Source organism: Rattus rattus, chromosome X (assembly GCF_011064425.1).
Source record: "Rattus rattus isolate New Zealand chromosome X, Rrattus_CSIRO_v1, whole genome shotgun sequence".
Classification (NCBI taxonomy): Eukaryota; Metazoa; Chordata; class Mammalia; order Rodentia; family Muridae; genus Rattus; species Rattus rattus.
In genome coordinates, this window is record NC_046172.1 from 101813459 (window position 1) to 101833223 (window position 19765).

The following is a 19765-nucleotide window of genomic DNA, read 5'->3' on the forward strand; positions in this document are numbered from 1 at the left end:
CCCTAGGTTTTCCTCTTATTTAGGATTCCTCCCGTGGCCTCATTAGTCCTTCATCTCTTTAAAGTTTCCTTCCACTTGCTTTTCTTTACCCCTCTTCTTTTCCCAGATAGCCCCCCACTAGTCCACTACCTACTCTGCCTCACCGGGCTTCCCTTCTCCCGCCCCCCAGCCTATCTGCCACCTCCTGGGTTCAAACCTCAATCAGGCTCGAAGGTGTCTCAAGGCCCTTCCCGTCCTCCCTATCCACCTCTTTTACCCCCCGTGTTCCCTCCCCCAACCCCCCCACCTCAAGTCCGGCGAACCCGGGGGCTTCAGGATCTGGGAGCTATGAAAAGTGTCTGCCCAGGCACTTCCGGTAAGAGCGATGTGGCGCGAAGCTCACCGCGGGACCCTTAAGGAACGGGTGGCTGATGGTGAGGGAGCCCGGTGGGGAGGGTGCCGGCAGGGAAGGGGTGCGGGAACGGGAGCCCTAGCAAGCAGCCCTGAGCGAGCGTTCGAGCGTTCCGAGTACTTCAAGACGCCCCACGGTGAGTCGGCGCCCCCGCCTCCCAGGCCGCTCGGGTCCTCCTCTCCACCCCCCACTCCGCGAGGGTGACGCCGCCTCTCCACCGGCGCCGCGTGACCGGAAGTGGCGCCATCTTTAGCCTCTTGTGCTATTGACAATAACAAGCTTTGGCTCGCTCCCCCTCCCCCTCCAGCCCTGCAGCTCCCCTCCCTGAGAGAGAGGGAGAAAAGGAGGAGGAGCTGCAAGCTTCACTGGCTCCTCTCCCTGTGGGCTCCAGCAGAAAGTGGGGAAGAGAGGACGGAAAGCAGGGGAGGGGGGACGGCAGGGCTGTTTACCTGTCTGCCTCCTTCGCCCCCTCGCCCGGTTCTGTTCACTGCCGGTGTCAGCCTATCCGCCTTCTCAAGCCCTCCCATTTCCCCGGTGTGCTCACTTTCCTTCTCGTCCTCTGTGTTTCTCCTTTTTCTTCCCTTCCCCCTCCAGCATTGCCACCTCTCCTACAAGCACGCAGGTACATAAACGTAGGCTTTTGATGCTCCTCTGCCTGTTGACCCCGCTATTTTCATGTTTCCAACAGGTTTTTCTTCCCCCAATCCCTCTGCTGCTTCTGCTGCTGCTCAGGAGGTCAGATCTGCCACTGATGGTAATACCAGCACCACTCCGCCCACCTCTGCCAAGAAGAGAAAGTTAAACAGCAGCAGCAGCAGCAGTAGCAGCAGTAACAGTAGTAACGAGAGAGAAGACTTTGATTCCACCTCTTCCTCCTCCACCCCTCCACAACCCAGAGATTCGGCGTCCCCTTCAACCTCATCCTTCTGCCTCGGGGTTCCAGTGGCCACTTCCAGCCACGTACCTATACAGAAGAAGCTGCGTTTTGAAGACACCCTGGAGTTTGTAGGGTTTGAGACGAAAATGGCTGAGGAATCTTCCTCCTCATCTTCCTCATCTTCACCAACTGCTGCAACCTCACAGCAGCAACAGCAGCAACTTAAAAATAAGAGTATATTAATTTCTTCGGTGGCTTCAGTGCACCATGCAAACGGCCTGGCTAAATCTTCTACCACGGTCTCTAGCTTTGCTAACAGCAAGCCTGGCTCAGCTAAGAAGTTAGTGATCAAGAACTTTAAAGGTAACCAAGGCCAAATCCATAATCACCTACTAAGATTTTGACACTTGAGCAGTCACGTGTATGCTATTTATGTTAATATATTGAACAGTATAGAGGTCGCCTAATATTTTATGTGTAATCAATGAGTGGAAGGGAGGTCCTATTTTTGGTGGAAGGTTCTTTTATTTCCTGAGGTGTTTGTGTCCTTGCTGTGAAGCATACTCTTTGAGTGTTTCCATGCAATGTTTTTGATGTCTGTCTCGACCCATCATTCTATCTGATCTGTTCCTTACCACATTGACAGCGTGGTTGATAGAGATTTTACTGGTGAGAAACTTGTCTTCTAAGGAGGTCCGTTTCAGGTGCATAGTGAGACTTGGCACTACTGAGATTTTTATAGGCCACATACTCCAGTCGCTAAAATTCCAGGTAGCAAGGGTGACATTTCCTTCTATGTTTAAATGAGATTTATGGTTAAGTTCTTAGTGTAGAGTACTGTATTTGTGAAACTAGCTGTTTGGTGAAACGTCTTTTGGGTTTCTTCAATTCCCAAAGGTAAGGTCTGAAAATGAAAACTGTGTATATACACAGGAGTAGTGACTATCACCAGTCTAAAGATAGAAGCAGGTAACTCCATCTCTCCTCACTAAAATGGGCTCTTAAGTATTGACCTACAGATACTAGAAAATTTGTGCATACTGTTGTGTTTGAGATTTCTGATTGTGAGTTTGATCTATGCATCAGTGAAAATAGAAACCTAACATTTAAAATGTATTTTAAGTTCTTATCTGTTGAATGTGTTTGTTTTTTCTGATTAATTTTTTCCACCCGCAGCTTGTGCAGGTAATTAGATGCTAGAATTTTATTTAAGATGGGGAAGTAAATGAATGAACTTAAGGCAGGCTTACCATATAAGTGCCTTGTTAGCTAAGTATTAGCATGAGGAGAATTGGTTACTCTGTGCTTGCAATTGAAATGCTGGCGTGAAAAAGAGCTATGTGTTACTAGGCTCAAGCAGGGGTTTATAGTATTGTTTATTTTTAACCGTTTTTTTTATATGACCCTCTTTCCATCCTCATGCTCTCAAGAGTGTTGTATTCTTTCTGATTTATTAGTAGAGCTTTCTAATTGAAGATGAACTGTATTTACAGATTCGTTCATTCAATGTTTCATTTAAAGATAACCAATGTAATAGGGAAGGGTTTTTCAAGGAATGAGCTGTGATCCTAATTTCATTTGCAAATTGATTTCAGAGACTTTATTTTTCTTTCTCCTGAAGGCATTAAGGCCTTTAAAATCTTTAATTTGTTTAACTTATCGCTAATCAATGAAGTTTGAAGTCTAGATTAAGATTTTTTTTCCATTCTGAAAATACTGCATAGGGTCTGGAGTCATTTAGGTGTTCATTTTTGTTTTGTCTTGTTTTAAATTTTATTCTGTTCCTTTAAAACTAAGAAGGTTCTCTGTTTCTGTGATTACTCCATACATTAGGGAGTCAAACAGACCTGAATTTGACTCCCAGCTTTGCCATTGACTAGTTACGGTGACCTTGGGCAAGCTTACCAAATGAGTTCCAGGCTCAGTTTCTTCAATTGTAAAGTAGGGGTGCTAATATTTCCTGTGGGTATTTTATCGTTGAGACAATTTCTATGAAATTTTTAAAATACTTTTCACATAGTGCATACTCAGTATTTTAAATCTTCCTCACAGTATTTTATTACTTAATGTTTTTCTAATATTTTTACATATTGTTTAGATAAGCCCAAATTACCAGAAAACTATACAGATGAGACATGGCAAAAGCTAAAAGAAGCAGTGGAAGCCATTCAGAATAGTACTTCAATTAAGTACAATTTAGAAGAACTCTACCAGGTATGTATTAATTGTAAAACCCATTTACTAACACAAATCGAGGATGGAGTGCATTTCTATTTCCCTTCTTTACGTTTATTTGTATGTGTCTGTCTGTGTGCCTGCATGCATGCACACACTTGTACATGTCTGTGAGTGCAAGTGCCCTTGGAGGCCATAGGTTCCCTCAAGAGCTGAAGTTCTGGGCAATTGTGAGCTGTCTGACATGGGTACTGGGAATCAAATTTGGGTCATGAAAGACTTCTCTTAACTGCTGATCCATTTCTCCACCCCCTGTATTTTAACTTTCAGAAAATATTCTTTTTTTAAAAGATTTGTTTATTCATTTAATGTATGAGCACACTGTCGCTGTCTTCAGACACACCAGAAGAGGGCATCACATCCCATTACAGATGGTTGTGACCACCACGTGGTTGCTGGGAGTTGAACTGAGGACCTTTGGAAGAAATCCGTGCTCTTAACTGCTAAGCGATCTATCTCTGCAACCCCTGAAATACATTCTTTAGCAGACTTTTTGGTCACTTACTAGTTAAATAGTGCCTTCTATTTATGAGCATAGCACATAATGGTATTACTTGAACTGGGGATACATAACTGGACATTTCTGTTAAGGCCTTATTAATATTTTGGTATAGTAGAGGTAGACCTAGACCAGAATGCTATATCATAAATCCTAGAACTTTTTTCTGTGGGATGTCATTTCTGTTGTGTCAATTCTTGTTACCCACCTATATGAAAGGCTTCAAGACATGCAGCTCATTACATTCTTACATCCCTTTTTTCTGCCTTATTTTTGTAAAAATTACATTTATTTGTTCTGTGTGTATATGTGTGGGCAAGCCATGTGTGGAGGTCAGAGGACAACTCATGGGAGCAGTTCTTTTCCTTCCACCTTATAGGTCCCAGGTTGAACATGTTATTAGGCTGATGGTAAGTGCCTTTACATGTGATCCATCTCACCATCTCCTTCCTTAAATAACTTGGTGTTAAAAATTGCACGTGTGGTTTATAGAGAGAGAGAGAGAGAGAGAGAGAGAGAGAGAGAGCGAGAGCGAGAGCGCGTGTGAGAGAACGTGTGAGAGAGCTGCGTGTGAGATAAAGAGCATCGCGTGGAGATAGAGAGTGTAGGCGAAGGGAGATAGAGAGCGGCGGCGCGAGCTCGAAAGCACATGTGAGCAAGCTTAATGCATGTGAGAGAGAACGTCAGCGCGCTGGCGAAGTTACTATGGCAGGGAGCACATGTAATGGCTTAAGCATTTTTTTCCTGATGAGTCATCTTGTTGGCCCTTGCCTCATTCCTTTTTGTTTCCTTTTTCCTCTCGAGATATGGTTTCATGGCTGTCCTGGAACTTACTATGTAGACCAGGCTGGCTTCGAAGTAACAGTGTAACTGTGTAACTGTGTGTGCCACCAAAGTGCTGATATTAAAGATGTGCTCCACTGCCCTGCACCTGACACATTTTTTTTTTAAATTTAAAGTTTCAGTACAAAGGAAGCTTTTTTTAAAAAAGATTTATTTTACGTGTGTAGGTACGCAGTTGCTCTCTTCAGATGCAACAGAAGATCCAATTATAGATGATATAAGCCACCATGTAGTTGCTGGGGATTGAACTCAGGACCTTTGAAAGAGCAGTCAGTGCTCTTAATCGCTGAGTCATCTCTCCAGCCTACTCATTTTTAATAGTAGGTTTTTCACTTTTTTTCTTGAGCTTCTGTCTCCTGGTCTACAAGATACACCTTACTCCAGAAGTAAGCAGTAGCTCTGGGCCAACTCCTTAGTCTGAGGTTCATGTTTGTTTTTCCTGATTGAAAAAAGTGTTCTGTTGAAATGTTAAGGATAATGCCAAGAGCAGTTACTTGTTTAGACTTATTGTTAACAAGAGTTTCCTCACTGTGGTTTAACAGAGCTGATTCAAGAAGTTGTTTTCGTTACAGAATTAGCCATTTGGCATTTAAAAATCCTTCTCATTAGAAATCATGTTGGTTCGATATATCAGCATTTGTAGTTTTTGTGTTTTTAGTTGTATAGTGAATACGGTATGTTTATGACCAAACTCTGGAATCGGAGTTAGAGGACACATTTGGGATTTACTTTTGTCTACTGCTGCTATTCTAATTTTTGGCAAACAATAAACACTCTCAGCTTTAGTTTCCTGTAAAACAGGCAAACTAGTATCTGTATTTCTTCCTTGCTAGGTTGCTAATAAAGAATGGAATAAGATGTTTGTAAAAACAAAACAAACACCTCAGCGAAGCACTACAATACATAAATTAAGCTGATTTTAGCATTAGTCACATTTTTTTTACAAACCATAGTATAGCTCTTTTTATCTGTAATACATGAAATGAGATCACTTGTTTCTGTTGCTGTGAAAATGACATGAGTCAGAGTAGGCAGCTCACAACAGTATTCAGGTGGTGATGCATTATAAATGTCAGCTGGGAGTAGTACTGAGCTGTTAGTTCTGGCTCAGCCCACCTCATTTTGCTCTTTGGGCACAGTATAGGCGTGCTTCTTGAATTGTAAAATAAATAACAAAAGTAGAAAGAAGAAATTGGAGTAAAAAGAGGCTTAAAAGAGTCCACGAGGTCTGCATGCTGTGTATGATAGATAACCTATAAAGCAAATCCATTTTCTAGTACGTTTAACCACTGTTGAAACTCTTTTTTTTTTTTTTTTTTTTTTTTTTTTTTTGGAGCGGGGGACCCAACCCCGGGCCTTTCGCTTCCTAGGCAGGCGCCCTCCCCCGGGCTTAAACCCCCAACCCCGAAACCTTTTAAAAAATTTTTTTTTTTATCTCCCCTCCTAAATAGGAGGGTGATTCTCAGAATTTAAATAACCCACCCAAAATTATTGGTTGAACAGGGAAGGTCAAACTAAGATGTTTGATTCTTACTTAAGTAGATTTTCCATTGCTATTCTGCTTCACTAATAACACCACAGCACCTTAAATACCCATTGTACAGCAGTGTTCAAAGCAGCTAAATTGTCTTTAGGAAAAAAAATCTATGGGAACAGCTGCTCCATGTTTCCATTTGCATGTTTAGTCTTTATTTGGGTGTGCTGGTGCACAGCCTGTGTAATTGCAGTATTTGTGTATTTCAAATTCATAGCATACTGATTGTAAATTATTAAGGAGCCCTATTTACCTTAAGAGTTTTTGATTAGAAGATATCTTCCTTGATCTGTTGATTGTGTTACTGCCTTTCATGTTTAAAGAACATATATCTATCAAAAAGATAAAGCCAAAAGTGCCTATGTTTTTTATAGTACCTTAGAGCTTTTGTTACATTAAATTTGTAAGCACATTTTAAAGTTGTTTTATGTTTTTTAATTTGTTTTTTAAATATTTCTTGATCTAAAAAAGATTATTTTGAGATAAGTTTAATTTCTAAAAAAGAACACACTGTTGCCATTGTGTTTTCAGTAAGCACATATTGTTTTTATTTATTAATTTGATTTTTTTTGAGACAGGGTTCCTGTATATAGCCCTGGCTGTCTTGGAATTCACTATTATAATTAATTAGAGTAGGTTGTCCTCAAATTCACAGACATTTGTCTGTTTTTGCCTTCCCAGTGCTGGTATTAAAGGTATGTATGTACCACCACACTCAGCTGTCTTTTCATTTTTTAAGTTTAGTTTTATTTTATTTCTGAGATAGGGTCTCATTTTATATATCTAGTTGTCCTCGAACTCATGTTGACCGGAATGGCGTCACTAAGCTCTACCTGCCTCTGCCTTCCAAGTACTGGGATTAACATGTGCCTATCCTATTATCTTTTTAAAACAGTACTTTAAATGACAATTATTCCTGAGTTTTAAATTTTCCCTTCTTAAGAACCTTGAAATCTTTTAGAATGAGGCTGTGCATCTCTCAGTACATAGATGATCAATTGTAAAATGCAATTACTTAAGCAGTCTGGTTTATATCAGAACAGTTAAAATTCTTAGCAGTTTTGATACCCAGCTATTAGTGTCTCAAAATTTAACTGTTGTCACCTGTTTGTGTTTTTGTTGTTTTAAGCTTTGTTTTAATTATAATTTATATAAATTATATTAAATTTATATTTATATAATATATAATTATATTTATAAAATAATTTATTTGGGTATTTGTCTGCATATAAATCTGTATACTACATGTGTACAACGTTCTTAGACTCCAGAAGCAGGCATTAGATTCCCTTGGAACTGCAATTACAGATAGTAGTTAACTGTTTCGAGTGCTTCAAATGGAACCTGGGTCCTCTGCAAGAACAAGAAGTACATCTCTCCAGCCCTGTTTTGATTTTTGAAATTTGATTTTTTTTTTAGATATTCAGGCTGACATAGAACTTTATTTAAGTCTTATTTCAATGTAGGACTACAGGCATGACCCCCACACCTGACTTACCCAACTTATTCTGTTGCATATTTCCTTTTCGTTGAATGAATCATTAGTCACTTTGAATGTAAAGCTCAGCTTCGTTTTTGGTTTTTTATTATTCTCATTAGTATTCTATATATTTCTCTCTGGGTCTTTGGTAGACTTGGATACTTTTCCTAACTTCCTTCTCCTAAAGGCTGTAGTAGGGAGCTTTATCTTTGACTATAAACATACTTAGCTTACACTATAGTTTTCTGATCATGGTTTCCATTCTTGTATGCAGGGTATAATTCATTATTGACATACATACACTGTAAAAGTCAAAGTGTTAAAAAATAGCTTAGGACTGTGTGATCACTGCCATTAAGCAAAATCAAGGAGACAGGATATACATATAAAAAGCAAGAGTATTGATTTACTGAGGTGTGGTGTGTGGTGGGAGCATTAGGCAAATCTGTGACAGTGAAAGGAGTTACCTTATTTGGAAGAAGCGGTACCCAGTTTAATAGTAATAGAAAATGTGTATCTTGTGGGAAAAGATAATAGATGTGTCAAGAACTGTTTTATGAGATAAAGGAGAACTCAGAAGAAAGTAGGATAAATAGGATGTATTGAAGAATAAGAAATAGGGAAAGTAAAAAATGAAGTGTGTATTATGTCATTGACAACGTAAGCAGGAAATGAGAAATGCTTGAGAAAATGAGTCAGCCATTCAAAAAACAAGATACAGTAAAAAGGGCCATAAAGGGAGGAGGACACCCCATCTAGGATCAGTATGAATAGAGGAGCACATGAAATAAACAAGTTCACTCTTAGACATTTGTTACCTAACCCCAGGTTACATGGATTGTAACTGAATCTGTCTTTTTCCTATTTGTTCATAGCTGTTAAAGCTGATGCGTTTATTCTCTCCTGTTGAGGATTGATGGTTTTCCTCCAGTGGAATAAGGAAGTTCCTTTTTAAGCTTTATTTAAAAAAAAATGTGATCACTGAACTTGCATTCTAGCATTGTGACTTCTAGCTACATGTTTACAAAATTCCACTCAGACCAACAGAGTTTGGACTTCCCCAGTCCTTTTTAATGGAATGGGGTTTTTGTCTTCCATTGTGTCATGAGAGGAATCTTGGTGTTACACTTAAGCCATTACCAATTGTGGTTAACATTAGAGTGACCACACCTGTTGTTTTAAACTTGACTTTTTTGTTAAAAGGTTTATTTATTTCTTATATATAAGTACACTGTAGCTGTCTTCAGACACACCAGAAGAGGGCATCTGATCTCATTCCAGATGGTTTTGAGTCACCATATGGTGGCTGGGGATTGAACTCAGGACCTCTGGAAGAGCACTGAGTACTCTTAACCACTGAGCCATCTCTCCAGCCCCTTGAAAGACTTTTGATACACATAATAAACACAAAATCTGGGCTGGAGAGATGGCTCAGCAGTTAAGAGCACTGACTGCTCTTCCAGAGGTCCTGAGTTCAAATCCCAGCAACCACATGGTGGCTCACAACCATCTATAATGAGATCTGGGGTCATCTTCTGGCTTGCAGGCACACATGCAGACAGAAAGCTGTATGATGTATACATAATAAATAAATAAATATAAACACAAAATCTGAACTTGTTAAGATTTGAGGATAAATTCAAGTATTCTTTTTTTTTTTTTTTTTTTTTTCCGGAGCTGGGGACCGAACCCAGGGCCTTGCGGTTGCTAGGCAAGCACTCTACCTCTGAGCCAAATCCCCAACCCCAAATTCAAGTATTCTAATGAAGTAAAAATATATTCATTCTGTTGTTAAGAGTATGAATTCTGGGGATTCAAGCTGGTTAGGCAAATATTCTACCACTAAGCCCAATTTGCAGTCCCTATTTTCAATTATTTATAAACTGAAAATTGGAGAAAATGTCATAGTGTTTGATTATATCACACTGGTTTAAACACTGCTAGCAATAATTTCCACTTTATTGTATTCAGGAATATCCAAGGAACTATTAGTTTTACTTGAGTTATAGTAGTCATTTCTGGTCCATCTCATACATACAAAACAGGCAAAATTATTTTTAAATTTAATGCATTCTGCTTATGAAAATTATTTGTAACAAGAATGCTTTTGTATGTAGTACAAAACTTCACATGATTCTCTTCAGCCTTTACTTTTAGTATAGCCCTCATAAACATACAAATGTGGACTTATCTTGGTTTTCACCCACATTGGTCAATTTTCTTCATTTAATCCTCGTGTGTGTCTGTGATAAAGTTTTCTAGGCTAGCACAAAACTCCTAATACTCCCGCTTCGGCATTCTGGGTTGATTCCATTCTTTTGCTTTTTAAAATTGACAAATACTTTATTTTCAATGAGCTGATACAATGTATAAAAATCATGACTTCATGTGATAATTGAGACCCCTACCCCAACTCTCTCCTGTCCTACAAAATTACCTGTTTTATCTTACAGGCTGTAGAAAATCTTTGTTCTTACAAGATTTCTGCCAATTTGTATAAGCAGCTGAGGCAGATCTGTGAAGATCACATCAAAGCACAGATTCATCAGTTCAGAGAATATCCTTTTTAAAACAAAATGTCACATTTATTTATGTATGTATTTTATGTATGTTCTACTTAACATGTATACCTGTATGACAGAAGAGGGCATCAGAGAGAAGAGGGTAGTAGACTCTATTGTACATGGAAGCAGCCATGTGGTTGTTAGAAATGTAAGGACCTCTGGAAGAACAGCCAGTACTCTTAACTGCTGAGCCATCTTTCGAGCCCCTCAAAACACAGTATCTTAAGTTTTTTCATTACTCATTACCTCTCACTGCTTGGCTCAGTTTGAAATGGAATGCCTGTGCTGAAAGATTTATTTTGTCCTGTTATCTCTGAAGGAAAGAGCAAAGTTTTAAAAACATTTCAGTGTCAATTATAGTTAAGATCTATACTTACAGTTTTTATTTAAGTAAAAATTTCCTGTCATTAGCCTCTGTCCTGGCAGATTTCTATTTGAGGGAAATCATAAATAAAAAACATACTCAGTTAGGTTTAAGACTGGTTTTAAAGATATGTTAAGGGGGATCAAATTTGTTTCTGCAGTTTAAAAATTAGAATTGTGTTTTATAATTTGTATTAGTTTATGGGGTAGTCTATATTTTAAGACAAATACGTTTTATATTACACATATTACTTATATGATACATTTTAAAATATCCTTAACATCTGTCTCATGGATTCATTGGATAGTGTTCTTTTTCTAAAAAAGATTGATAGATGCTGGCAAAATCATTGTAGGCAAATGGTAAGTTGGAAACAGCACTGCTTATTTCATTGCAAAAACATTCAGGTGCTAGAATGTTTGGATATCTTTGTTGGAGGTATTGGGATACAGCTGGTGGGAAAGTCTGGTGTTTATTCTTTATATTAATGCAAATAGAAATCTTGAAACCCACTTCCCACCTCCTAAACACCATGGGTACAAGTTTAAGAGAGTTTTACCCCCTAGCACTGCTGCTAAGAAAGACTAAAGTGTACCTTAGATTCCCTCTCTTTTTTTTTCTGAGACAAGATCTCATTGTGTAGTACAGACTGGCCCGAAATTCAAGATCTTTCTGTCTTAGGCTCTTGAGTTGCTGGGATTATAGGCATACGTCCCATGCCTACCTCCAGTTTTTCTTTTTAGTTATTTAAGTAGCAAAGATGTCAGAGGACCATCTTTTTTTTTTTTGGTTCTTTTTTTTTCGGAGCTGGGGACCGAACCCAGGGCCTTGCGTTTCCTAGGCAAGCGCTCTACCACTGAGCTAAATCCCCAACCCCAGTCAGAGGACCATCTTAATTCTGTGTCCTCTAGAAACCACAAGAAGGATTAATAGATTAGTTTAAAAATAAATATATGGGACATATTCTCAGCTAGATATATTTGTTTGCAAGTTGGATCCTATTAGCCTATTTAATATAAAATTTTCCAAATTCTCATTAAGAGCTAATATTGTAGTTTCAAATTTACAAAAATTGCTTGATTTTTTTTTTCTTTTTATTTGACAGATAATGATCAGGAGCATTTTTTTGTTTCTGGATAGAACTTATGTTCTTCAGAATTCAATGCTGCCCTCTATTTGGTAAGGATGCCAGAAGATTATTATGAAAAATTTTGTTATATATCATAGTCTTAATTATTCTAAGAGAAAAAGCTGTACTCAGAATATTCTCCTAAAAATTCACGTTTGGATTCTAGCATTTTGAGGGTTTTTGTTTTGTCTATGCTAATACAGCAGACAGCTAACTTTCTCTCGTAGTATTTCTTAATGTTAGGTATGAAGATTAAAGTTTAATCTAGAATTTCTGTGCCTGAATATTATTGCTGCTGATCATTAATGTTTTGCTCTTTTATTTTTCTTGTGACTGTATACTCAAAAGTGTTGTTTATGAAAATAAGATAGCATAATGTATTGATCCTTCAGGAGATGCTTAGCATATACCTACAGTAATGATTGAAATGTACTGATTTTACGATTTTGAAGCCATTTATGAATGACCAAATAAGCTAGTCAATACCGGTATAGTGGAAAGTATTTTTGTCTTTGAACTAATTTTATTTCTGATTTCACTAAGATCATCACCAGAGAAAATAGGACACTAAAACCTAGTTATGGAGGAAGCCAGGAATTCAGCTTCAGTTCTCATTTAAGACAAAATGGGTTTCCTATATGCTTTAATCTAAAAATGTTATTCAAAATTAAATGTGGATTTTATCCTCTTTATAATTACTGCTTTAAATTCTGAGACCCCAGTAAGCATATGATAAGTAAACTCAGCCTGTTCATATGGTATTGCCAGTTCTGGTGATTTTTTGTTTTGTTTTAATTTTAGGACATGGGATTAGAGTTATTTAGGCGATATTATAAGTGATCAAAAGTCCAGACAAAAAAACTGATGCATCCTTCTCTTGATTGAGAGAGAGCGGAATGGTGAAGCAATTGATAGAAGTTTACTTCGAAGCCTTTTAAATATGCTGTCTGATTTGCAAGTAAGTTGCACTTAACACTCACTGTGCTACCTACAAATCAGATTACTGTTCGAAGTTTGATGTCTGGAATTCAGAGTGTTGTTCAAATAGAGTTCTGATGGAAGTCATTCAGTAAATTGTTAGTGAATAAGCAAATACTTTTGGTTTTTCTTCCCTCTTCCTAGATTTACCAAGACTCTTTTGAACAACGATTTTTGCAAGAAACTAATCGGCTTTATGCGGCCGAAGGTCAGAAGTTAATGCAAGAAAGAGAGGTATTTTAAAATGATCGATGAACCCAACGGCTCTTACAATTGACATTACATTGTAGAACACAAAACTTCCCTTTGTATTTATATTCCCAACATTGGAATGCTCTTTTCTCACTTAGGTGCTCCTTTTTCTTCTCTCTCCTTAAAGGCCAGAATTCTGGATCATAAACTCTACCTCTAATTTTACATATGATTCTACCCTGTCACATTTGATGGGGCTCTTCCCTGGATCTTTTGGACATGACATTTTCTGAATGATTTAAGGGGCGGAAAACAATAATATAAAAAACTATTTTTGTAGGTTCCTGAGTATCTTCATCATGTTAATAAACGCCTAGAAGAAGAAGCAGACAGACTTATTACTTACTTAGATCAGACCACCCAGTAAGTATGCTCAGCCTGATAGTCTTAAAACTGTTGATAAGTACTTTAGGCATCTTAAACTTGTAGCAATTTTCAGGTATGATTTAGTCTTTAACAGTTGTTTTCATAATGTGAAATTCAAGTTGTTCTCTTTCCTGGCTAATTAGATTTAATCAAGGATTTGATTATTGGTTTGGTGTGTGTTTAGTGTGTAATTTTAAAATGGTATTAGAGGTTGATGGGATCTTTAAAACTTGGTGTTTTTGAGTCAGAGTTTCACTAAAACCCAACTTGCCTTGGCACTCGTCGTCCTCCATGCCAGCCTCCCAAGTTCTGGGATTATAGGCATGCATCACCATGCCCGGCTTTTAAAATCCTTAGACTGATTAAAATTCTGGGAGTGGATGTTCAGAGAGAAACTGCTTCTGTATTTCTAAATCTCAGCAACCAAATGGTTCAGTTAAGCAGCATAGACTACTGTTGTTTTACCTTCTTAGTAAAAAGCAAAGAAAGTTGGAAAAAAATGCTAGGCTCAGCAAGACCATGGAGATATTACTTTGAGCAAATTCTGAAATACATTATTTTTCTTCCTTTAAGCATAACGTAAAATATTTTGACACAGGGCGTAGAAAAGGCAAAATTAATGTAAAATGACATTTTTGCTTGGTTTTTTCTAGAAGCTTTAAATTTTCAAGGTCAAATCTCAGTAAGTCTGTTTTCCTCCTTTTAGGAAGTCACTGATTGCTTCTGTTGAAAAACAACTTCTAGGTGAACACTTAACAGCAATTCTTCAGAAAGGTAACTTGTAATTTTAAATAGGAGGTTAGTGGGGCTGGAGAAGTTAAGGGTACTTGTTGCTTTTGCAGAGGACTTATTTAATTCCCAGCACCCACATGGCAACTCACAACCATTAGGAATTGCAGTTTCAGGGGATGTAATTCTCTTCTTCCTTCCTCTGTGTACCAAGCATGCACACAATGTCCATACATGCAGGAAATACACTCAACATTGTTGTTGTTTTATTCTTAGCATGTAGAGCCAAGAACTTCTAAACATTAATGATGTTACAGGATACTCTGAATTTTATTCACATAAATTCTAGTAGTAGTTCAGACCAATAGTAATTTCAAATTAACATTTTATTGACATGCACGGCAATTTTACTTACTTTTTGATTCTCATATTTTAATACCAAAATATTTCTAACCAGGTTTAAATAGCCTCCTTGATGAAAACCGAATTCAAGATCTGTCTCTCCTGTATCAGCTCTTCAGTAGAGTTCGGGGCGGAGTTCAGGTTCTCCTACAGCACTGGATTGAGTATATCAAGGTATTAATAGTTTGCTTGTTGACTTTTCCCTTGAGTGTTCTGTAATCTACGTACCAAGAATATCAGAAATCATTTCTTGTTAGATGGGAATTTTTTTTTAAATAAAAAAATTGAAACAGTGGGGGTTGGGGATTTAGCTCAGTGGTAGAGCGCTTGTAAGGCCCTGGGTTCGGTCCCCAGCTCCGAAAAAAAAAGAAAAAAAAATCGAAACAATGGCCTGAGAATAGCAACTGGGTGACAAATCAGGAAATATGGGAAACTAAAGGATTGTTTGAGTTCTGAAGGCATTTGTAAGTAAATATTATCTGTTTAGATTTTCCATTTCCTTCAGAGACAGCTGTACCTTTTGTGACTGTTAAGCACATGTGCCAACCTTAAATATGACTTGGTGAATATTTTCACTGTAGAAAAAAATCAGTTACCATAAAATTACACCATCTCCATTTTCAGGCTTTTGGAAGTACCATTGTTATTAATCCTGAAAAAGATAAAACTATGGTTCAAGAGTTATTGGACTTTAAAGATAAAGTTGACCATATAATTGATACCTGCTTTCTGAAAAATGAAAAATTTATCAATGCCATGAAAGAAGCATTTGAAACCTTCATTAATAAAAGACCAAATAAGCCAGCTGAACTCATAGGTATGTTTCACATTCCTTTGTGGTTGTGTAATATTCTTTTATTGAAAAACTCATATTGATAATCATATTGTACCCATTCCTGGTTTGTTTGATGTCGCTTAGCCTGTCAAGCTGAACAGCATCTCATAGTCTTCATGTCAAACAGGATATAAACTCTATGTGAGGTAGAACGTAGAACCCTGTTTACTTTTACTGAGTAAGCATGATTCTGTGCTTTGCAAGCCTATAGTGATTGAGACATGGGACAGAGTACTATTGTCTAAAGGTCTCCAGTTACAGCTACAGGAAAAGGGTAGCATGAAATTCCAATGCAAATGAATAAAGTCTAGGATGAAAACAAATCTAATGATACAGGCTTACTGAGTATACAGGTGTGTTGCAGTGTTCTCAAGCAAGGTTCCTACACATGCACTCCTTGATGTTAGGAGTATATGTGCCCTACAAAACGAGGTCCTCTGAAAGGATGGAGTTTGGTTTGTTTTCTAATTTTATTTAAATTTAAACATTTTATAAATTGTGCCTTCTGCTCTGTTGTTTCTGGTTTATTCAAATAACAAAAGTAATGTTTAAGAATACTGACCCTCGGGGTTGGGGATTTAGCTCAGTGGTTAGAGCGCTTGCCTAGGAAGCGCAAGGCCCTGGGTTCGGTCCCCAGCTCCGAAAAAAAAAAAAAAAAAAAAAAAAAAGAATACTGACCCTCTGTGTAAAATAGAAACTTTAGAGAGTACCTGTGTTTTCTGGTGACTTTGTTTGACTCCACAAAGGGCGACTTGGAGCCTCCACCACGAGCTGGCTCTCACTCATTTTAAATTTTGCTTTTCTTTTCCTTTTTTTAAACTGTGAAAGTGAGGGCTTGAACCCAGGAACTCTACCACAGTGCTCTATATGTAGCCCTTCCGTATTATACTAGAAAGTATATTCAGTCTGGAGTCCGATTTAATGTATTTAGGTTGTGGTATTTATTAGCCCTGTGACATTGACAAGTTAACTTGATCTTCCTTTTGTTGTAGGCCATAAAATGCATGTACATATAGCAGAAATACTGAAAGAGAGTATTTTATAGTCTGTTTGGGTTTATGTAGTGGTCAGCACCTTTCAGACACCCATGGTTTGCTAAACTACAATTTTCTTATTTTAGCTAAGTATGTGGATTCAAAACTTCGTGCAGGCAACAAAGAAGCTACAGATGAAGAGCTTGAGAAAATGTTGGATAAAATAATGATTATATTTAGATTTATCTATGGTAAGTGTTGATTACTGCTTTCATGTTTTTCTTTTAAAACAAAGCACTCTGAGCCAGGCATAGTGATAGATACCTGCAATCCACAATTCAGGAGGCTGAAGCACTATTGCTGTGTAGGCCACATAGAATCAGACCAGCTAGGGCAACATAGCAAGGCACTCCTATAGGAACTAAAAAACTCTTATATAACCCGGAGAGACTTTGAGACCTATAGGTTATATTTTACTTATTGCATATTTTGGATCCTTAAGAAGAGTTGAGGAATGTAACTAAATTGCCTGTGTTTTGATCTTTGCACTATTAAGAACCTGGGATTTTACTGCTTGTTTTAATCTCTGAGTTTTGGTGCTAACAGTACCAATGTACTAAAGTTGTTTTTTTTTTCCAGAAAAATAGTTAATACAGTCTTAATTTTTTATAATAAAAAACTTTTGAAATACCTGGCACAGACATGGACCTCCAGTGTTCCTGAGTTTAATAAACTTGGATAAAATGTATAAAATTAAATAACTTGGCATGTTACAATAAGCTTTTTAAAGCCATTTTCTTACAGCTTTACTTGGCATATCATGAATGTTATCTTTGCTATTTAATACAGGCAAAGATGTTTTTGAGGCCTTCTATAAGAAAGATTTAGCCAAACGCCTATTAGTTGGCAAGAGTGCATCAGTGGATGCTGAAAAATCAATGCTGTCCAAACTGAAACACGGTATGTTTCTCAGTCTTCTTTTTTTAATATCAGCTTTTTCTTTTTTTAATATTTGAGGTAAATAATGGCTTAATTATATTTCCTTTCTTTGGTTGATCATTTTATACACATGATGAAAATATAAATTGACAGGATGGGGAGGATGGTTCAGAGGGTAAGAGGTCTTTGTGCACAAACATGAGGACATGAGTTTGAATCCATAACACCCTTGTAAAAAATCATATGTATAAGTCCACTGGCTAGGGGTAGGGTAGAAGTAGAGAACAGGAGGATCTTTGGGGATTCCTGGACACCAGACTAGCTCTGGGTTCAAGATAGACCCTATTTCAAAGGAATAAGGTATACTGTGGCAGAAGAGTACAGCCAATGACCTCTGACTTGCACATGCATATTGTCCATACCTGCACACACTTACCCCAACACACACACACACACACACACACACACACACACACACACGCACACACACACACACACACACAAAAGTGAGGTATGAGAGTCCTAGCCTCTTGCTGATAGCTACAATTATTGGATTGTTTTAAAGATAAAGAATTATTCCTTTGTTTATTTGTATAAAATTTCCCAACTATCCTATACCTGGATTAAAGAGTTTACCTCTGAATTGCTAGGGCACGCTGAGAGTAAGACTTTTCATTCTTACAAGTGGATATAGATCATATTTTATGCCCAAGTTAAGTTTTGTATTTTTATTTTCTGATTTTAATTTTGTTTGTTGTACTACCTTGGAATGTAAATCTGTAAACCTCTTTAACAGAATGTGGAGCCGCTTTTACCAGCAAGCTTGAAGGAATGTTTAAAGACATGGAGCTTTCTAAAGATATCATGATTCAGTTCAAACAGGTAAAAGTGAGTTAAACTCTTAATTCCCTAAACTTAAGGATACTGATGTCCTTGCGGCAGTTTGTATTGAAGAAGATAAATAGAAACCCATATTTGTTTTTACAAACACTTCATGGCAACTTAAATTAACAGTTCAGTATAGAGAAAAGGTCATCAATGAATTTTAAGTATATTTGGCCTACTTCAGGATTAAGTCATAATTAACATCCAGAATAAGACAGAAGCATAAGTAAAATGTATTAGATTAAAGTTAGTATTAGAAGACTTATACTTACATGGTAAGAGCAGGGATTTTCTAATCAGTTGGAGGATTTTTATTTCAGAGCCTGTCATGGGGATAGAGATAAGGCGATCAAGGATGGGTGGTATATGCTGTCTCTGTTGACATTTGGGATGAGAATTGGATCTATAGTTTTGAAGACATAAATAGAAGGTTTTAAAATATTGTAAAAACATAAACAACCAGATGTAGTTTGTGTAACTGCAGTCTCAACTGCTTGGGATGCTGAAATAATATTTGGGCAATATAGTGAGATCCTGTCTCAAACAGCAGCAGCAATACCAACTAGGCAATAGTGATGGCAAATTAGATTTTACTCAAGGGCTCAGTAATGACTTCTTGACTACTATATTGAAGGTGGTAAATAGAACCAAAAGACTCGATGTTCAGAATTAGTAGGATCATAGATCTTACAGTAGGCACAGAATAGGATTTATTTGCCTTGCCCTTTCCCCTTCTTTTCCTTTCCTACTTCAGGTCACCACCTTCAAACAGGGAGTGAAGCATTTTGAAAAACCAGAGACTTGGGCTGGCTAGTGGGGTGAGGAATGGGAGTTGCTACAAGATGTTCCGATCCATGTAGGGTCTCTGAATGAAGGTGGGCGTTAAAGGTAGCATTGGGGGAAAAGAATGGAGAAGAGATGCTATAACAGCCCAATTGTGTGTGAGAAGTTGAGTTTTTAATACCTAGGATATTTTCGTGGGGTTTTTGAATGCCACTATCAAAATGGCCACCTGTGTATTTTTCTACTGCATTTTGTGTAGTATTCATTTCAAGTTTAAATAATTGTTTTTATTTTCAGGATGGTCAGTATATACATATATTTTTATATAAAGGAAATTTGTATTATGTATGGTATATAAACTTTCATAATCTTGGTGTATGTGTTGATCTTATAGTATATGCAGAACCAGAATGTACCTGGCAATATTGAATTAACTGTTAATATCCTGACAATGGGTTATTGGCCAACATATGTGCCTATGGAAGTCCATTTGCCACCAGAGGTAAGATAAACCATTTTAAAACTAAGTTATATGCATAGAAATTACATTTTTTTCTGCTTTTCATTTGAAAATCTGTGACTTTTGCAGGCTTATGTCAACAAATATAGCAACAAAAGTATAGCGCTAATATTTTATTATTTTACCATTTTTAACTACCTTTCTAAATTTAGTGCTGTTTTCCCCAATTATTCTGTTTCATTGCTT

At 37.4% G+C, this 19765-nt stretch overlaps 1 protein-coding gene across 1 annotated transcript in view; it reads left to right on the forward strand.

Annotated features, from left to right (window-relative positions):
- Nucleotides 1-225: 225 nt before the first annotated feature.
- Cul4b (cullin 4B) overlaps nt 226-19765 on the forward strand; it is a 30246-nt gene continuing 10706 nt past the window's right edge. The window contains 17 exon segments of the mRNA XM_032890495.1: nt 226-413; nt 1080-1631; nt 3367-3482; nt 10313-10416; nt 11080-11149; nt 11893-11967; nt 12718-12740; nt 12742-12874; nt 13039-13128; nt 13427-13509; nt 14219-14286; nt 14699-14817; nt 15268-15460; nt 16599-16703; nt 17302-17412; nt 18188-18273; nt 19454-19561. Of these exon segments, the coding sequence (XP_032746386.1) occupies nt 365-413; nt 1080-1631; nt 3367-3482; nt 10313-10416; nt 11080-11149; nt 11893-11967; nt 12718-12740; nt 12742-12874; nt 13039-13128; nt 13427-13509; nt 14219-14286; nt 14699-14817; nt 15268-15460; nt 16599-16703; nt 17302-17412; nt 18188-18273; nt 19454-19561 (2085 nt within the window). The 5' untranslated portion in view covers nt 226-364.